This window comes from Microtus oregoni, unplaced genomic scaffold (genome assembly GCF_018167655.1).
Source record: "Microtus oregoni isolate MIOR12 unplaced genomic scaffold, Mior012 000053F_ref0000044, whole genome shotgun sequence".
Lineage (NCBI taxonomy): Eukaryota > Metazoa > Chordata > Mammalia > Rodentia > Cricetidae > Microtus > Microtus oregoni.
The window spans coordinates 5,737,265-5,756,333 of record NW_024543829.1 but is presented as its reverse complement, the minus strand read 5'-3'; the positions used below and the strand labels follow the sequence as shown (position 1 = coordinate 5,756,333).

General features: G+C 41.0%; 1 protein-coding gene across 2 annotated transcripts in view; it reads right to left on the bottom strand.

Annotated features, from left to right (window-relative positions):
- Positions 1 to 9,993, bottom strand: part of Angpt1 (angiopoietin 1) — a 223,679-nt gene extending 213,686 nt beyond the window's left edge. For both annotated transcript variants that reach the window (XM_041637603.1, XM_041637604.1), the window contains exon 1: positions 9,697 to 9,993. In XM_041637603.1, coding sequence (XP_041493537.1) covers positions 9,697 to 9,993 — 297 coding nt within the window. The remainder of the gene's footprint in view (positions 1 to 9,696) is intronic.
- Between the last annotated feature and the right edge of the window lie 9,076 nt (positions 9,994 to 19,069).

Here is a 19,069-nt window from a genome sequence, read left to right as displayed (position 1 = left end):
CTGTAGCGTTGGAGCCTGTCCTGGAACTAGCTCTTGTAGTCAAGACTGGCCTCGAACTCAGAGATCCATTTGTCTCTGCCTCCCAAATGCTGGGATTAAAGGTATGCCACCACCGCCCGGCTAGATTATTGGTGATGTACTGAAATCATTTTGAAATATATTTTTGGGATCTATGGTGCCACTGAGGGTGCTGCTGGGAGAGGAGCCCTGGGCAAACCTCATTGCAAATCCACCTACTTCTAGATGACATACAAAATTTTTTTCTAATCCTTTGCTTGAAAATCAAGTTCTGTTACTACAAAGTATTTTAAATGCATCAATTCAATCCATTCAAATGCATTAATTATCCAAAAACAGAGGTAAGGAGGATCTCAGAGGACTTGGGAAAAGGGCAACTGTAATCAGAATATATTGTGAAAAAAATCTATTAAAGAAAAATAGAAAAAAATACAAAATTAGAGGAAAAAAAGTTATTCAGGAGCTAGTGGTGGAGACAAGCTGAGAATGGTGATGTGTGATGTCTTCACTCCCTGTGGGAAGAGGTGGGGACAGGCAGGTTGTGGGGCTCACTGACCAGCCAGCCTAGGCTACTTGATAAGCTACAGGTCACTGAGATAACCTATATCAATAAACAAACAAACAAACAGAATGTGGACTGTGCCTGATGAATGACATCTGATGTTGTCCTCTGACCATTGTATGCATACATGTGCATGTACAGCCTCACATACATGCTCATACATACACAAATCGTAAACTTTTATTATTGGTATTTTGATTATTAAATATCCAATTTATTAAATGACTGTTGAACTACTGTTCAATAACTATTAAAATAATTACCATATGATATTATTGTGTAGAAAATCAAATGAATGAGGCAAAGAATAAAAAATTAGAGATATTGGTAATAATACATAATTTCTGTATCTTATATCTTTGCAATGAGACGTGATGGCGAGAGCAATTCTTGAGCAGAAATAAGTACCCACTGGGTTTCCAGCTAGTTATCTATAAGTCAATAGTAAGAATAGTGTTGACATGTGTAAGACACACTGGGACTCTCAACAGTTTAGAGGAAAATACAATTTAGGATTTAAAGGTATTTACTGGCTTCATCTACAGTAATTTTTTAGAACTAAGATATTAGTTTACCTCATTCGATTTTCACAAATAAAACCTAAGACTACTGACCAAACATACCCCCTTCCCAATCACTAAACCTTAAAATATCTCTAATCCTATGGGCAGTCTCAGTCATTCAACAAAATTTGATGTCTGTGAATTTGATGGTAGAAACATGCTATGAATAGTTAAGGTGTTCACATTAGCATCTTATATTAACGTCTTATTAATATTCCAGCTGTTGACTGACCTTGAACACACTGATATCTGTGATTTTTTTTTATTCCTTCAATAGTTTAAAGCAAATAAGAAATACATTTCATTGGGGACTTGCAGTACTTGAACTGTCCAATCAAACATGATTTATCTTACACCTTATTTTCCTAATAAAGGCAAAAGAAAAGAGACCTGAGTGTATTGTCAGTGGACTGGTGAGCTATAGGAAGCTTTAGCAGGCTCTATGCAGTATTTATATCTTAGACATTGTTTTCTCCTTTGTTTGGAGGAAGACAGCCCGGACATAGATTGACAGCTAGGACTAATCAAGCCTAACCTCTCCCACCTAATATTTCTCTGTAAGAATTAGAGAACTGTATTCAGAACCTGCCCAGAAATAACCTCCAAACACAGAAAAAAATAATCCAGAGGGGGCTCTGCTCTTTAGAAACTCCTTAATAACAGAAGGGCACATCTTTTGTACACATTGTAAAAAGATTTGAACACCAAGAGGCCCTTCTTCCCCAAGACCATGGGGCCAAAACCAAAAGGGGTTTGGAATTTCCCAACTTCACTGCAGAGGATAATCTTGTATTGGAAACAAAAGTTGAGGATGACTCAGAACGTAATTAGTCTTGTGCATCTGTGCAAACGGTACAGCGTAGTTTGCGGTAATAAAAAAAAAAGAAAAGAAAAGAGAGGAAAACAAGACCAGTCGCACGAAAAGGCACAAGGAAATCCAAACTTCCTAATGCAGTGTGTTCTAGGATGGGGCTGATGATGCCCTGCATTTGTCAGCCAAGCATCCCACTCCTGACATCTGTACAAGTGTGTGCTCTTTCTAATGTTTGAACTGAAATAAATGGGAGGGAGACCATCTACAAAGTGCACTGAATTCGAGTGGAGGGTCTGACGAAAGTCCTTGTCTCAGACCACAAAATGGTTCCAAGGTCTTGTCAACATCCACGCTAATGCTGCAGGCAACAGGATGGAACAGGCACAGGACACAGGATACCCCAGACTTGTTTACCGAGAGGTGGCAAATCAGTATTGTTCTCAGGGTGCCTTTTCTCTTTAGCGTGTATCAGCTTCAAGACTAGTCCTCTGCTCACTTGCTGAAGAGTAGAGGAAAGAAAAGACACAAATTCCCTTGTTTGCACTCTGAAATGTCACCTCACAGCATGCCTAACACTACGCCAAGAACTGGCTTAGTCAGGCTTTCTGCCAACTGCCAGAGACCTCACTGTGCCTCCTGGAGGTCAATGCTTTTCCCACACAACCAGCCTCACAGCTCACCTCCCAATATCAATGCTCTTTCTTCTTGTGAGATACAACAGGTATCAGGAAGCTTTTTTTTTTTAAAGGGCCAGATACTAAAATATTTAGGCCCTATGGGCCATTTCACTTCAACTACAATCCCTCTATCCCTCCGTTCCACCTTTGTACATACAGGCCTGACTGTGGTTGTGGTTCTATTGCAGTCAAACTGTATTTATAAACATGATGAAAGACAGGATTTAGCCCCAGAGCAATGGTTTGATGACTCTTGATACGGATTATTTAAAAGATTCTCATGTTGCGTATCTAAAGGGTAATATGTGGAATATAGTTTAGCATTATTGTCATAAATTTATTTGTATTGTGAATATATCCATGAAATTATTCATTTCTTCACTAATTGAGGAAAATATTTTTCTCAATTAACATTCAGGAGAGGCATCCCATTGGAGTACAAAAATCCGTAGATTCTCAAGCCTACTATGCAAAATATCATACCATTTTCATATTATATGTGTACACCATGCACTTTAAAACAACTTTGGGCTTCTTATCATACCTAATATAACCTAAATGTTCTGCAATTTATAGTTTTATCATATTGTCTAGAAAAAAGATAACAAGATTTGCATGTCTGTTTCAGTCCCATATTTAAAAATATTTTTTGATCTGAGGTTGGTTGAATTTTCTGGTAAGAAAGTCCATTCTCTGCCCATTATTTTAGAAATTGTTATCAAACAGTCACTATGCAGTCAAAAGAATAAACGTAGTCAACAAACATTAATCAACAATACAGATAAAGTTTGGACCTCCTAGTGCATCATGCCCGTGAGACTGTCAAGTCTTCCCTTCTGCAAAGACTTATTGAGGCCCTACTATGTGTTATGCACTCTTTTAGGTATAAGGGAAATTGCATCAATAAGAGTCAAAAACTTTGTTCTTGAAGACTTTATGTGGCCACGAATGTCTAAGACAGAATAAATTTTTAGAAAAGCAATGCTTAATATGTAACATAGCAGTTAATGCCATAAAAATGGGGTAATTTTGGTGGCCTCCCAGAGTTGAAGGTTGAATCCCTTTCGTTGCAGGAATCGCACACTTCAGACACAGCGTCCTGTGAATCAGAGCTGGATCTCACCTGAAACACTCCTCCCTAGAGACCAGTTTTCAGGGTACCAGAAAACAGAATGCAAGCTTACAAGGGGAGGAAGCAGTCAAAAGCCCTACCCAGCTATGACATCTATGAACCACAACAACCAGCATAGCACAACCCCAAGGTTGTAACAGTGGTATGTACCCACATCCCGGCAGTAACCAATGCTCTCTAATTGGGCTTGAGACCAGCTCAACATGAGGGAGATCATGCCTGGTACTGAAAAGCTAGCCAGCTACCCTGGGCTAGGGAAGGGGGAAACCTCACGGGGCTAAAGGGACAGTTAGAGGCCACTAAGGAATGCTTAAAGTGGGAGAAATAGTCTTCCTGAGGGAAGAGCTGGAGAATGATTATCTAATACCCAGTGCTCAGTCCCAAAGTCATATACATTTAAGCAAAATTATAAATGGACTAAGTAAGCACTCGTATTTATATGTTTACAAATTAAACAACTGAAAACAAAGGGATAAGGAATTCAAGAGAGAATTCAAGGGGACCTATGGAAGGGGTTGAAGAGGGGAAATGGAAGGAGGTAATGATGTATTTGTATTTTAATTTTTTAAGAACCATAAAAATAAGGCAGGGTAGCATGCTAGCAAGTCACTCATTAAACTGAGGAGGAGAAGGCAGCTCAGGAGAACCGTCTGAGGGAGTGAGGACTTAAGAGAGACAGACACATCCATGCTAATAGCTGGGGACCAATTTTCTGCAAGGAGTAAATAGCTTGTAAGTGCCTGAGGCGGGAATGAGCTTGTCTCTTGGAGAAATCAGAAGAAAAGCCATGCCATTTGAGTGTCTGGAATGTCCTTTGAAGGTAATGATGAGGCCAGAGAGGGGTATAGGGAGAGTGATGGAGGCTTTGTGGTGAGGAACTGGGAATTTGCTCTTTCAAAATGGGGAGTTAGAGGAGGATTTTAAAGAAGAAATCAAGATATCTCCTACTCATTTTAAATTACATAATCCAATAATTACCAATGGGATAAGCACTACTAAAAGACAGTCAATGTGAAATGGTGGAATAAGGGATAAGGATGAGCTATAGCCTCCTGAAAAAGGACTTGCCTTGGACAAAAGCTAGCAGTGGGGCTATAATAACTACAACTGCCCAGGTTCTGTGGTCAGACAGGCTTTCTTTGCCTTAGATCACAAAAGTGCAACAAGCAAATAATAAAATGTATATATTGGTTGAAATTTTAATGCAGATTAACTTGCTTTTTTGTTTGAAAATTGTGTGTCTATTCTTCAAATGAAATTGGTGGTGGCCTTGTCACTATCTGACTTAAAGCAAATTGTTGCTATTAACATTTCTTGGCCTTGGTGAGTTCCCCATAGAACATCCCCATTGTCTCAGTGTGTGGGTGCACCCCTTGCGGTCCTGAGTTCCTTGCTCGTGCTCCGTCTCCTGTACTGGCTTTGGGGGAGCCTAGGCAGTTTGGATGCTCACCTTAGGAGACCTGGATAGAGGTGGGCGGTCCTTGGGCTTCCCACAGGTCAGGGAACCCTGATTGCTCTTCGAGCAGATGAGGGAGGGGGACTTCATCGGGGGAGGGGGAGGGAAATGGGAAGCGGTTGCGGGGAGGAGGCAGAAATCCTTAATAAATAAATAAATTAAAAAAAACATTTCTTGGCAACGGAGACTTCTTTTTCCCAATTTCCACATGAATCTTATATTTATGCTTTCTTCAACATTAGAAATATATAGATAATAGTTTACTAATCACCTGCTACTCATTTCATACACTTAGGCAGTCCCTCCACAATTAGAAAACCTTGACCTCCTGCTACCATTGTGGTCATCAGTAGCAAAAAATCCCTAACTTCCAGCACTCGGGAGGCAGAGGCAGGGGAATCTCTGTGAGTTCAAAGCTAGCCTGGGTTACAGTGTGAGTTGCAGGACAGGCTCCAAAGCTGCACAGAGAAACCCTGTCTTGAAAAACCAGGAAACAAAACAAAATAAAACAGGATTTGGCAAAAGCAAGGCAGACGTTCTAAGGATTTGCCCCCAAAATCTACACTGCTTCTTGCTTTAAATGTGCATCTTTGTAGACTTGTTTGTTTCTCTTGTGTTGTTGTTTATTCCAGTACTGGGGCTTGAACCTAGGAACTCATGCTAGGTTTGCACTCCACCACTGCAGGCCAGCAATCCTGCAGAATATTGAAAAATAGGAAAAAGGAATAGTCACAGATGGCACAGAATAGACACATTAATCATACATCTTTCTGTCATAAGGAGTCCCAGGAGGGTAAGAGGAGAATAGAAAAAAAGATGCAAAGCAAACCAGCCACAGCAAACAAGCCCTGGGGAGATGGCTCAGTCCATGGAAGGCTTTGCCCTCAAGCATGAGGAAGTGAAGCTGAGTGTCCAGCACCCACATAAAACCCTAGGCATGGGAGTGTTCATTTGTGTTTTTGGCACAGCAGAGGGGGCACGGGAAGGATCTGGGGATAGATGGCCAGCCAGCCTAGCATAATTGGTAAGCTGTAGACCAGCTAGAGAAGCTTTCTTAGAAGTGGTAAACAGTAGTCCGAGGACAGGACTTGCGGCGGTTGTCTGGACCCCACACATGGCACACACACCTACACGCACATGCATGAACATATACACATTAAAAAGTATAATAGCAGAAGCAATAACCAAACCCTCCATAACTTAGCATTTAGGAGGCTGAAGTAAGAGGATTGATGAGTCACCAGTTTGAGGTCACCCTGTACTCCACTATGTAGTACATTCCAAGTCCTGGCTTGGGGTACAGAGTAAGACCTTACCTTAGAAACCAACCAAACATAATACCCCACGAAAGTGACAACAACAACACCAAACAGCAGCAGCGAAAACAACCACAAATATTAAGAGGGGGGCCAGGGAGACAGATCAGAAGATGGAGGTGTTTGCCACCAAGGCTGGAGACCCAAGCTGAATCTGGAGACCCACATGGAAGAAGAGTAGTAAAATTGACTCTTACAAGTTCTTCTCTGACCTCCACAGGAGAGAGAAAGGAAAAAAGGAAGGATGAAAGAGAGGAAGGAGGGAGCAACGGAGGGAGTGATGGAGGAAAGGAGGAAGAAAGGAAAGAAAAGAGATAAAAGAAAAAAATCAACATCCATTTGTATTCACATGTAGGTACCCAAGATGTGGTCACTCCCGGTCATCTGATACCACTGGAATAGTTCGCAAAAGAGCTGTATAATATAGGATCTTCAAATAATAAAGGAGCCGCAAATCCAAACATAGACTGATGTTGAACATGTAATTACACAACTCTCTATCTTACATTACATTAACAATGAATGATTATGGAAAATGAACCTTCTTGAATTAAGCCCATCAAGTCAGGAGAGCCATACCATCAAGCTCTGATATTTACAGAGACTAATGACTCATTTGCTTTCTTGCATAACTTGCTTGTCAGTTTTAAGACAGAAAAAGGTGGGTAGTTGAAAGTTGAGAGAGTCTTATAAAGTAAACCTTGTGATGGCCAATATCTTACAAAGAATATTTATGAAAGTCCCCTTTATAAGTGTTTAAGGATAAGAACAGACTACCACAAACAATTTTCTGGCTCTCTTCTATCCAGCCTTGATAATACATATTTATTCTGCATCAGAATCGCAGACAGTGATGCCATGAGGTGTATAATATTCATCATACTTTGATAAATAACCTTGTTGAACAAACTCCTGCAACGATTTGATGGATGCACAGTTCGCAGTAGTTTCTGTAGTATACGACTTCTTAACCTATTGCAACCACTTACAATCAAAATAGAAACCGCATAAGTTATAAATACTGGATTCCAAATAATCACAGTCAAAAATGTGCATATGAGTGTTCAAACAAACATACTAAATGCAGTTTAGAATCTGAGGTGAAGAAAACACTAATTAAGGGAAATTTATGAGCGTCTTTAGCAAGTTCTTTGATGAATGCATTTATTTGGTTACTTGATCCTCCAACCAATCACATTAACAATGACAAAAGATATGCAAATCCAAACAGACAATAGTCAAGCCAAGGGCTCTGACTCATTCCAACTGGGACATTTCAACATCTATTCAGCTTGATTCATTCTTGCGAGGATTGATATAACCAAGGAACATTTTAATACTTATGCTTAGCTATAATCTGAAAACTATGCCATAATCTCTAACCAAGAACAAAGCGAATGAGAATCAAATTTATTTCCTGAAGCGAATTAACATATGAAGTGTCTGCATGATGTAACCCCAGCAGAACTGAGTGCTTGCTCTGTCACTGCTGAATAATTGCATAGCAACAAAAAAACATGCATCGCTGTGTGAATCACCATTTTGATTATAGGTTTAAAGCAAACAAAACATTACATTTTTGGTAGAATAGCTCATTCACAGTTTAGAACTGTATTTCCCACTGGTGTCCCCTTCAAAGAACCCAGACTAATTCATCATGATTCAATTCTCATTGAAAACACTGTGGATGGGATATTGACCATAATAGCAAACTATTAAACCAAACTTGTTTATTCACTGTAGAACGAAATTCTGCCAAAGAAATAGCAGATGTTCTATTATAAAGTAATACTATGAATAGTGCCAGAAAAATCTGTCTATGACCCCTAAAGACTGTTTGCCTCCTGCTTCTCATGCAGCAGTTTACCATTTCACCTGTGATCTGGTTTGGGAACCCCAGATCCACCAAGTTCCCGTTCACAAGCTGGAAGAAATAACTGTGATCTTAGCTCAGTCCCTAGTGGACGAAAGGGGAAGAGCGTTCACCAGGCGTGATTCAGCAGGCACAGACCTAAGTGACTGGGACCACACAGAACCCAAGTTTCTCTTTTCTTCTTCTCATGTCTATGCTAGCCTCCTCGTGATCCCCCTGCCCACATTGAGGCCAGTGTTTAGCACAGGTCCTGGTGGAGAGGAGCTCGCAAGTGCGGATACTGTCGTGGCTATGGAGACATGCACTTACCTGTTACACAGCTGAGCAGTTCAGGGAACAAGCTGAAGAAACTCCCCACCACTAAGAAGGCCGTCATGACAACAGAAAACTACAGAGTGTTTTGTGGCTTATGAAAAGAGAGCCACGTGCCCATCAATCTAACTTCTGTAAATCTGGATCAAATACGTATTCGATACTAAGGTTTCTCAAGAGACCCGGGGCTCCCTGATGGCACCGTCTCTGGAACTAACCCAGGGAAGGGAGGCTGGTCAGGAATCAGCACAGCGGTCTCCTGTTCAGCCCAATCTGCAGGTGCACTCACTCAGGAGACGCCAGGGGCTCCGTGTCTACCCTCAATGTGGGCAAAACCACGTTCTTATGGCTCTACACCAGAAATTGTTTTCTTGATTTTTTTTTCTCATGCACAGATGAAATATATGACAAATACCATCCCCGCTCGACTACTGCTTGTGAAGTGAAGTTCCCTTTACTTATAAACACAATCTTTCAAAACAAATACAACATGAGTATTTTACACTCGTTCTCACTTCACGGTAGCGTTATTAAAAGTTGGGGGTTGGGAGCTGAACGTTTTATGACGATTTCCCATGGTAACTCGCAAAACTCCTTGCTGTACCATCCATTTAAACCCCACTTAGTATTACCATAACGATTTCGATTTCTTTTACACCAACTTGTCTAAGAAGTGAGCGCTTTCTTTTCGACAGTTGGGCTTTGACAGTCAGAGTGCTCAAGATAAACTTTAGAATAGAGAAAACCAGCGTTGACATAAAAGGGGAGCGCCACACGATCAGAGGTTTGCACAAGCCCGGGACTCTTGGCTTACCCAGGAAGTGGAGCCCAGGGACGAGAGCCCCTTTTCTTTTGCAAACACTGCCCCCGAGCAAAAGGTAAACACAAATGCCCCCCTATGGAACTCTGAGCTCGCTGCAGAGTGGGAACGGAAAGGGCTCTATGCAATTAGAAACTGAAAGCGATCACTTACTTTTTGCAGCCACTGAGTATAATTTTCCATCACATGCTCCAGATGCTGAAGTTTCTGGGAAGAGAAGTCCGGCTCCACGTGTGGAGCATCCCTCTGCAGAGCGTTCGTGTTGTACTGCTCTGTCGCGCTCTCACGGCAGTTCCCGTCGTGTTCTGGAAGAATGAAAGTGTAGGCACACTGCCCATGTTGAATCCGGTTATATCTTCTCCCTCCGTTTTCAGGACTCCGGCGCTGGTTGCTGCACCCTATGTGAGTCAGAATGGCAGCGAAGAATGCAAAGGAGAGGAGAACTGTCATTGTACTGCCAGCGCTCGCCTTCCGTGCCTCCTGCAAAGCTCGCTCTTCTCTTCTGACCTTTAAACTAGTTCTTTATTTCAGGTAAAACTGCTTGTTTGACTCTTTTCCCTTTAAAGAAAACGTTGGAGGAAGATCCACAGAAAACTGGCCATTTGTTAGCTTCGTTCTAAAATGTTACTTTTTTATTTTACTGTAATGATAGTTCCCTTCGTTAAAACTTGAGATTTTTATTGCATAGTAGCTGAGATTTATTGTTTCCTCCCTGTGTAACCGTTCAGCGCGCAGGCTGCCTGAGTCAGCTGCGAGTACATTTTCTAGCCCCTTTCCTCTACCCTATCTGCAGCAGATCTGCTATTTTCTCCCAGACCTCAGTGAGTTTTATTAAGGTTGCACATCCAAGCCAAGCTGGAAGCAGGCAGCCTTTCACAAGATGACTTGACAGGAATGCATGAGTGTGTGCCCCTATGCTAAGGATTGCTGATGGCTTTGGGGCGGCGGATCAGCTTACAAATTGGCTAGATGCGCATGACCTCGATCATGTATGGGCCTCCCACCCCTTCCGCAGACAGTTGCCTTGAGCCCTTAGCCGATGCACGGAAAATCAATAAACAGTGCAGTCCACCTTAATACATTTGGGTGTGCGTGCTGACCTACTAAAACCTAGCATGCTAGAAATATGTTTCCAAAGTTACTGCCTAATGGAGAAACCCTAAATTGGCGCAATCTCCAATGAATTATTTTTTTATAATTCTATAAAATTATTAAATTAAGATTTTTTTTAACTCCGGGGAAAACATTAAAAACTATTTTTTGAGATGCCATTCTTCCTCTGTATTTACTTGGGAGGTGGAGAGAAGAATGAAAAGATCAACTTGTCAAGGAAATTACCATAATTTGTCACTCAAAGCAACACAGCCTGTGCGTACTAAGTAGTATTTTCTGAGTACCTTTTGGGATATGGATTTTAAATGAAGCTGGTTTCTTAGTCAGAATGCAGCCGTTTACACTCTGCAAGTATAAATTGAGCAACTTCCCTACAAAAACAATGTGGTTACAGTTTAAGACAGTGGCCTGAGAATTATTAATTCCTGTGGTACTTGCTAATCATATATTTCACAAGAACCTCTGGCATTGCTATGGCTGTCTTTAACACTGGTATGGAAATTCCACACAAATCCTTTGTGGCTACAGAGGCCCACCATCTGAGAACAAGCATGGATCAGGTGTGCCAATGGCTTATACAAGAGAACCCTCTGTGGTTTTGACGAGAAAGAAAGGCATGGTCAGAAGGTGCTTTCCCAAGTGCAGAATATAAATATTTGAACAAAGGGACCGTCAAATACAAAGGCCAGGAGAGTGTTACAGAATTTAGTATGGCACCAGGATATTTACTGGGTATATGTGGAGGTCATGTTTTGTTACATACAGGGTATTCATCAGGGACTGGGTGGGCTTTGAAGCAAAGGTGCCTCTCCTCTCTGTCATGTGTTCAAACAAAAGCCACCCTGTGACTCTGGTGTCCTCGAATGGGAGTAGAGCAGTGGGTGAAGTCAGTGGGGGTTAGCGATGCGTCTTTAGGGAGGAGAGAGGTCAAAATAGAAGGAGCTATGGTTTCCTTCCTTGGGGGGGGGGGGGGGCGGAGAACAGTGATGGGAATCATCGGTCCACACCAAATAACACATTTCCAATCAGACGGGTATGTATGCCAGACATAGGGGTAAAAAAATCTCGGACCACCAGAGTCATGGGAGATATTACTCCTAGGCAGCTCTAATGTCGCTTGAGAATTTGCCAGTCCACATTCAACACTCCTTATATACTATCTCATTTAATCTTTGCAGCAAACCTAAGGTGTGGGTGGTATGTTTAAATCTTTTTTTTTTTTTTTATCAACAGGAAACCAAGTCACAGCAAGGCTGATCAGTTACAGCTCACACAATGAGCAGATGATTATTAGAATGGGCTCTGAGACTAACTTTCTAAGCATTAGGTCAGCCAATCTTTGAAAACTTCTGAAAGGAATAAAAGCAATCTCAAAAGGACTTCAACTAACCAACTAATAACTGAGTATGCTTCTACATACTCAAGGCAGAGAACTTGCTGGTACCCAACCAAGAAAGGACAGGAATATCTAGTTTTTCTCTCTCTATTTTAAAAATGGTGTCTTGCGTAGACAGGATGACCTTGAACTTCTGATATTCCCACCTCAACCTGATATTTCTTTACCAACACACCTAGCTTATACAGTGCTGGGCATTGAACCCAGGGCTTTCTAAAAGCTGGCCAGGCCATATGCTCTACCAATTAAGCTACTTTCCCAGCACAAATAGGAATTGATTCTTCCTCTGCAGCCCCACAAAATGATGCGCATCCCCTACACAACCACAGGATGAAGCACACTAGAAAAGCAGATTGCCAAAGAATGCTTTCCAGCAATGCTTACATTGAAAGTCATCCACAGAAAGAAGAGCATCCAAAACCAACACCTATAAGTGCTTTGTTAAGAACCAAGTGCAGCTGAAAGCCAGCAGGGAGTTAACAGAGAGCGATGAGGTCTCTATTACAGCCCCTGCGTGTCTAAATGGCCATGACCAACTGTTCTCTGTGGGTCTGTCCATGCGAACTTTCCAGTCTGAAAGGAAGAAAGGAAAACGGGCAGTTTCCACAGACAACTAGGGAGAAGGGAACTGAATCAAGCCTAAAACAGTTGAAGGTAAGCAAGAGAAAAAGATGACTCAGTGTTTTTGACAGGAAAACATATGTCAACGATACTGGATAGCTTGTATCAGTTTAGGGAAAATGTCCACAGATCAGGTGTAAGCATTTAATAAACGCAGAAATGTCTCTAAACCTGTGTTCTGAAACTCTAGCTAAGGGACAGTGTAGGCTTTGGGAAGTCCCCTCTCACTAAGGTTAACATGCTTTGAGGACCAGGGATATGACCAAGGGTGAGAGTTAACTGTCACCAGCTAGCTCTTCAGAAATATTCTGCAATTCAGGAAGGAATAAGAAGTACATGCCATTAAAATAGTTTTCTACCTCACCTCCAAACCTTTTATAATTCCAAGAGAGAAACAATTGCATTAACTTAAAGTCTGGAATAGGCTAGTTTTAAAACCTGGAATGTGGGCTGTACGTCATATCTACACATAGTCATGTAAATGCTGGAATTTCCACTGAGACCAGGGACCCCATTAAAATGGGCACTTAATGGCCCTAAACATGCCCCCCAAACCAAGCTTTGCAGCTTTCTCTCTGAAGCCTTCCTGATTTCAATTAAGTCCAATAAGTGACGATATACCAGTTCAATTTTAATAACCTCCTCTTCATATCTCTCACCATCGGTTTCTCTCTCATTGTTCATGCATTTATTTATTTATTTATTTATTTATTTATTTTTGTTTCTCTCCCCTTAGGGCTCCCAGCTCCTTTCTTTCATCATTGTTTCCCTGGTACTTATCGTGTACTTTATTTGAAGGAACGAAACACTAAGTGAATGAGCGAATGGAATAACTAGTTACTTAAGGGACACACTTCTCTGGTTATTTGGCTACCACAAGACTGCTCACATCCATTGTATTTATTCAGTAAGTTTTCCTAGAACCTCTAAACATACGAGAGTATGGTAAATCCAAACTTACCCAAAAGAATGTGATAGGCATTAAATTGAATGTAGTGCAATATCAATACATATTTTTACTCTTTAACAAATTATTTTTATTATCTTATTTTTTATGTTATTAATTTTTATTAAACCCACACAATTGTATGTTATTGCACCCATCTTACAGATGAAAAAATTAAGTCACATAAAGGCTAATTACCCAAGATCCATGATTATTTCTATAGCAGAATATGAACTTGATCTTTAAGCCATCTCTTAGTCACCCGTATCTCACTGAACTAGCTTGCTTACAAGAATGCTTAGCTATTAGGACTCAAGTAGAAGTTACTTCTTAGAATTTAGGATGCAGTAGCAGCAGTCATCTATTCCCAGCCACAACCTCATTGATTCATGTTATATTCATCTCAAGCAGGGCTAATACTAAATCAGAACACACGAGTATTGTTGTCCCATCTGCTCATCCTCAGGGAAGCTGGTTGCCTGAGCAGGCTATTCTTTCAGTCCATTCTGAATGATTAGTTCCATGTCAGGTCACTCACAGTCCTTCTGCCATCTGCAAGTGGCAACGGCACCCACAGCAGATGGAGCTACTACATGACCACCACATCATGGGTACATGTGAAATGTCCCTCACTCAGACTAATTGAGACAACACTGATAAGTCTGTAGACACAGCAGTAGACAAAGGCTGGACAAAAGAAGATGAGAAAACTATTATTTAAATATAGACTTACTTTCTGGTGGGAGAAATTCCTAGCAATTAGTGAATGTCTGACTTGCAAAATTAATTTTTAACCAGAGCAAATCAAGTTAGAAAGAGCTAAGGCAGAATTTGTTCTAAGAAAGGATGGAGGTACTAAAGACTCAAGAAAATATCAAGAAACAAAGGTCTAGAGTAAAACAGTTTGGAGGATCTGTGGGAATAGGGTCAAATAAGAGAGGGAGTTGTGACTGTGTGGTCACAGGAGAACAAGAGAAGGGGATGATGCATTAAGCAGGCAGATTGTGGTAAGATGGTATTTCCTGTGGATAAGAAGATCCGTTGGTCCTTGTTTTGTACATGGGAGCAGCATGTGGATTATATAAACTATTACTGTGCGCTCAAGATCCCTTTTCCTTGTTGGGTTTTACATTGGATCTGGGTTCTGGATGCAGGGAATATGCCTTCATTATTAGTAGCTAGACCCTCCTTTTCCTGACACAGAGGAGACCTTAGGTAACTGCCATACAGCAGACTAATGACAGAGTCACTTCACATAAGACAAAGCTGAGAAAGCCTGGCTCTGGTAGTTTGAATGAGAATGCCCCCATAGGCTAGGATATTTAATTCCTTGGCCATCAGTTGGTGGTACTGGTTGGTGGGGGTAGTGATCTTCTTGCTGAAGATCACAGGTGTCAGATGTTGAGAGTTTCTAATCTTTCTCCACTTGTAGCTCCCTCTCCAGTTTAGTGTTTGCAGGTAAGGATGCAAATGCTTCCTGAAGCCTCTCCCGCTAACATGGACTTTTTCTAGAAACACACACACAAATAAACTCACCCCTCATTAAATCGCCCCAGGTCATATGATTTGTCACAGAAACAAACAAAGAACTAATAGTTCCCCCAGACGTTATCACTCATCTGGAACTCAATGACTTGGAACTTTCAGTCCAGAAAAGTTTTTGATCTTGAAAATAAAGTGACTTCTACTCACCCGTCGATAAAAAGGCTACCATTCACAAACACTACACGCTCACATTTAAAATCACTGTGGAGATGATAGTCCTGCTGTGTGAAGTTTCCATGGAGAAATAGGAGCAATGTCTTCTCAACACTGAGGAAGGCACCAAAAACAGAATAAGCTAATGATGCCACCAAATGTATAATCTCATACGAAATTGAGTCTCCTGACAGCATATGTCTTAGGGGTTGTCTAGAAGGGAGAGTTGTCCCCTAATGCATCTGTATTACCCCCAAAATTCTCATACCAGCATGGTTGAGAGTGCCCCTTCAGCTAACTTTCTATACTGTATAGACCCCATTACCTCCTAAGACTATGAGACCATGAACAACTTGAGTAGACTTACATCCTGTTGGGAGCAGTTATGAGGAATGGCTGGACTCCCAGGAAAGAGTCTAATAACCCACTCCCTTTTCCTTGCCAACATGACCATCTAGAGGTTCTCCTGAAATAACCAGAAGTGTTGCTACAGATAGAGTAGGTTTTATGTTCAGAAGCCAGCACTCTCTAACAACTGCAGACTCAGACTTTACAATAGTCTGCGAATTGATGCCTTGATTTTGTCAAGATTCTTCTCTCTCTCTCTCTCTCTCTCTCTCATCTTTATGTTCTGATAACTCAGACTTATTTCTAGTGTAGCATTGTCTCAACCGTCTTCCTCTTGCTTGCCTGGATGCCTGGATGAACTCTTCCCTTTTGGACAAGGTAGGACACAAAGAGATTTGTTTTCATTTTGGCTTGTTTTCATTCTTTCCTGTCTGAACTATTGAATGTTGGATAACATCAGACGAAACAATTCTTTTGAACTTAGTCTCCTCATCTGTAGAACAAATAGTAGAAACTATGCGATGGTTTGTGAAGAATAGATACTAACACAATGAGTATAAAAGACTGAGCTCAGTGCTGAAAGGACTGGAAAGGTAAATGATAATTCTTGGTTTTCTCCATGTGTGTTCTTTCTTGACTTCAAAATTTCGCCCTACTTTTGACCCCGCTTAATTGAAGTTTATGACTATGTTTATCTAATTCTGTTCCCTATCATTTCATCCTCTTAAACATTTAAGATCATTTCTGAGCCTCGTAAAAATCACAAATCTAAGAAGCACATTTTGAAATGAGAAGATGGTCACATGCACAACAACCGCTGATGTAAACAGTTCTGTTTTCTTTGAGGGCAGGGGCTTTCATGTTCTCCTTCATGGCTGCATCCCTTCACCTGGAACAGTGAGGGCCTGGCACACAATAGGTGCAGAGTAAATATTTGTTGGGTGGATGAAACAACTTGGAAACAATTTAACAAGAATGATCCGCCCTAAGTAGTCAGGCCAGAGAAGCAACTGGTGAGGCAAACAGACAAGGAACCAATCGCATTTGGACGTCTGCGAGCCCATGGGAGCAATGGAAGATGTCATCTGGGGCTTCACCACCATGACTCGTTATCCAACTCATTTCCAGCCAGTTCAACCAAATGACTTTATTTTCAAGAACGTCTCTTATGTCTGGACTTGGGGCATATATTGTTTCATTCTGTTTCCTGGGAGATAATGTTTGCCTCTGACACAATGAAAATAAAAGGAAGCATTCTAATATTAATCTTAGAAAAAAATATGCATGGTGCCTTGACTTATACGCAGCAAAGGAAACCTTATTTTGTCAGTTCCCCCCACCCCAACCGAAAGAGTCAGTTTTGTGCCCCACCACCACCACCCCAGGCTCTAATCAGATTAGGAATTTGGCAATTAAATTAGGAAATAAATTCCAGTGGTATTTAAGACTATGATTGCCTTAATCAGACTCTTAGTTCATATATTGCCTGGCAAACACTAGGCCTTTTCATGGCAATGTTAGCCATAATACCTTTAATTCTGAAAAGTTACTACTTCCTTTTCTACCAAGTGCCTGATGTGGTTCGTTCCCCCTTGACATTCTTTTTAAAAAAAAAAATTAGGGAAAGTCTTAAAAAGAAGAATTTAAGTAATTAGAAAGGAATAGACTAAACGACAACCTGAAATGAGCGAAAGATTAGAGAAGATCATCGTGGCCTTGCTTCCTCCCCATCATCCTCCATCATCTTGGGATATACACAGAGGTACCATCTCAGGGATTCCAAACTGACATATTTTGCAAAATATTTCTAAATTTAAATTATACTCACCCTGCCTTCAAATTTGTCATTCTCACTGTCCTTTTGCATTCTTAGCTACTCCAAATTTGAAGCCCTTAGCTTTCTTAGATTTCTCCTGAGCAGCAGCAGTTGGAAAATAAGACACTTGTATTTTCCCTAAATAATAAAATGAATAACTATACAGGAATAACCTCTACAGCACTGGAATTCCTACTGGGATGTGGGTTGCTTGCTTGGGAATACCACTTAGTTCTCTTCTTAGAAAATAAACCGCCCAACACCTCCCATCAAAATGTCTATGGAAGATAATATTGTCTGTCCAACAGTTTCTTAAGATGAATTTGCATTAGGTCCAGAATGTTGGAGAACCATTTTCATTCTGCAGTAATTTCAGCCAAACAAACAATTCTTTGGAAACAGGTTTATCCGTTTATCCTGGCAGAGAGCTCAGGGGGAACTCCCCTAGGCCTCATACAGGGAAGCCATTGCAGGATTGGCAGCAGCCCTGTGCTCAGTGTTGTGTACCAACAGAAATGACCAACCAAGAGTCTGGAATGAGAACTACGGGCAGACCAGATGCCAGTCACCCTTCTCTTGCATCTGGCAATGAGGAGAGCAGTGGGTTATTTGGCCTCTGTAATAAGCCTTCACTCCTCTGTCATCTTGTGTTTGGAAGAGCGTTAGGGGAACAGTAAGTAGATTTCTTCTCAAGAGTTCCATTCCCTTGGGAGAACTGACATTCCTAACTCAAACCCTTCAGAAGGCCATAAAAACGCATCAGTTCCAAACAGGGGGAGGAAAGTTAATATTTAGAGAACCAGTTGAGAACCAATTAGCCTTGGTTTAGCAAGAGCTGTCGTTTACTGAGTACCTAAAGTATATTAAGGGCTATGCTAATAACCGAACTAGCATAATCTCATCTGTTTCAATCATTGCAACAACCCAATATGCATGAAATGTTTCTGCTGTCTTTTCTACAGAGGAAAGAACATTAAAGAATTCCAGGGATTATAGAAACTCACTGCTTGTTGGTTTCAGAACATAATCTTTTGATCAGTGAATGTACACAAACCTTCAGTCAATCCTGTCATAGCATCTGCTTTTATAGATTCCCAAATGAATTGTTCCTGCTTTTAGTATGTATTCCCATATTTGTTAATCCCATAAGAAGCAGAACACTTGACAGGGAATTAAGTAAATACAAAATTCTAAATGTTGAAAATTCCAAAATGATTGCTACCCCCAAAAGTTAATAATTGAGTTTCATTTATTGTATGTGAATTGCTTTGTATGCATTACCAAATTTAATTTAAAAATATTCATGGGTGTGTATGTGTGCATGCACGTGCACATACGCTGGTATTGGAAGGGATCAGGAGGTAGCAGATCCCCTAGAGCTGGAGTTCCAGGTAGGTGGGAGCCTCTTCCCACACCCCGCATGAGTTCCGGGAACTGAACACTGGTCCCCTGGAAGAACCTTCAGCACTCTAAACTGACAAAGCATTTCTTGGACTCCTCAAATTTCATCATGGAGAAAATTATTTACCTGGTTCCAGCTCTCAGATGAAGAAACTGAAACTCAAGAAACAAGGAACTTGGCACAGGC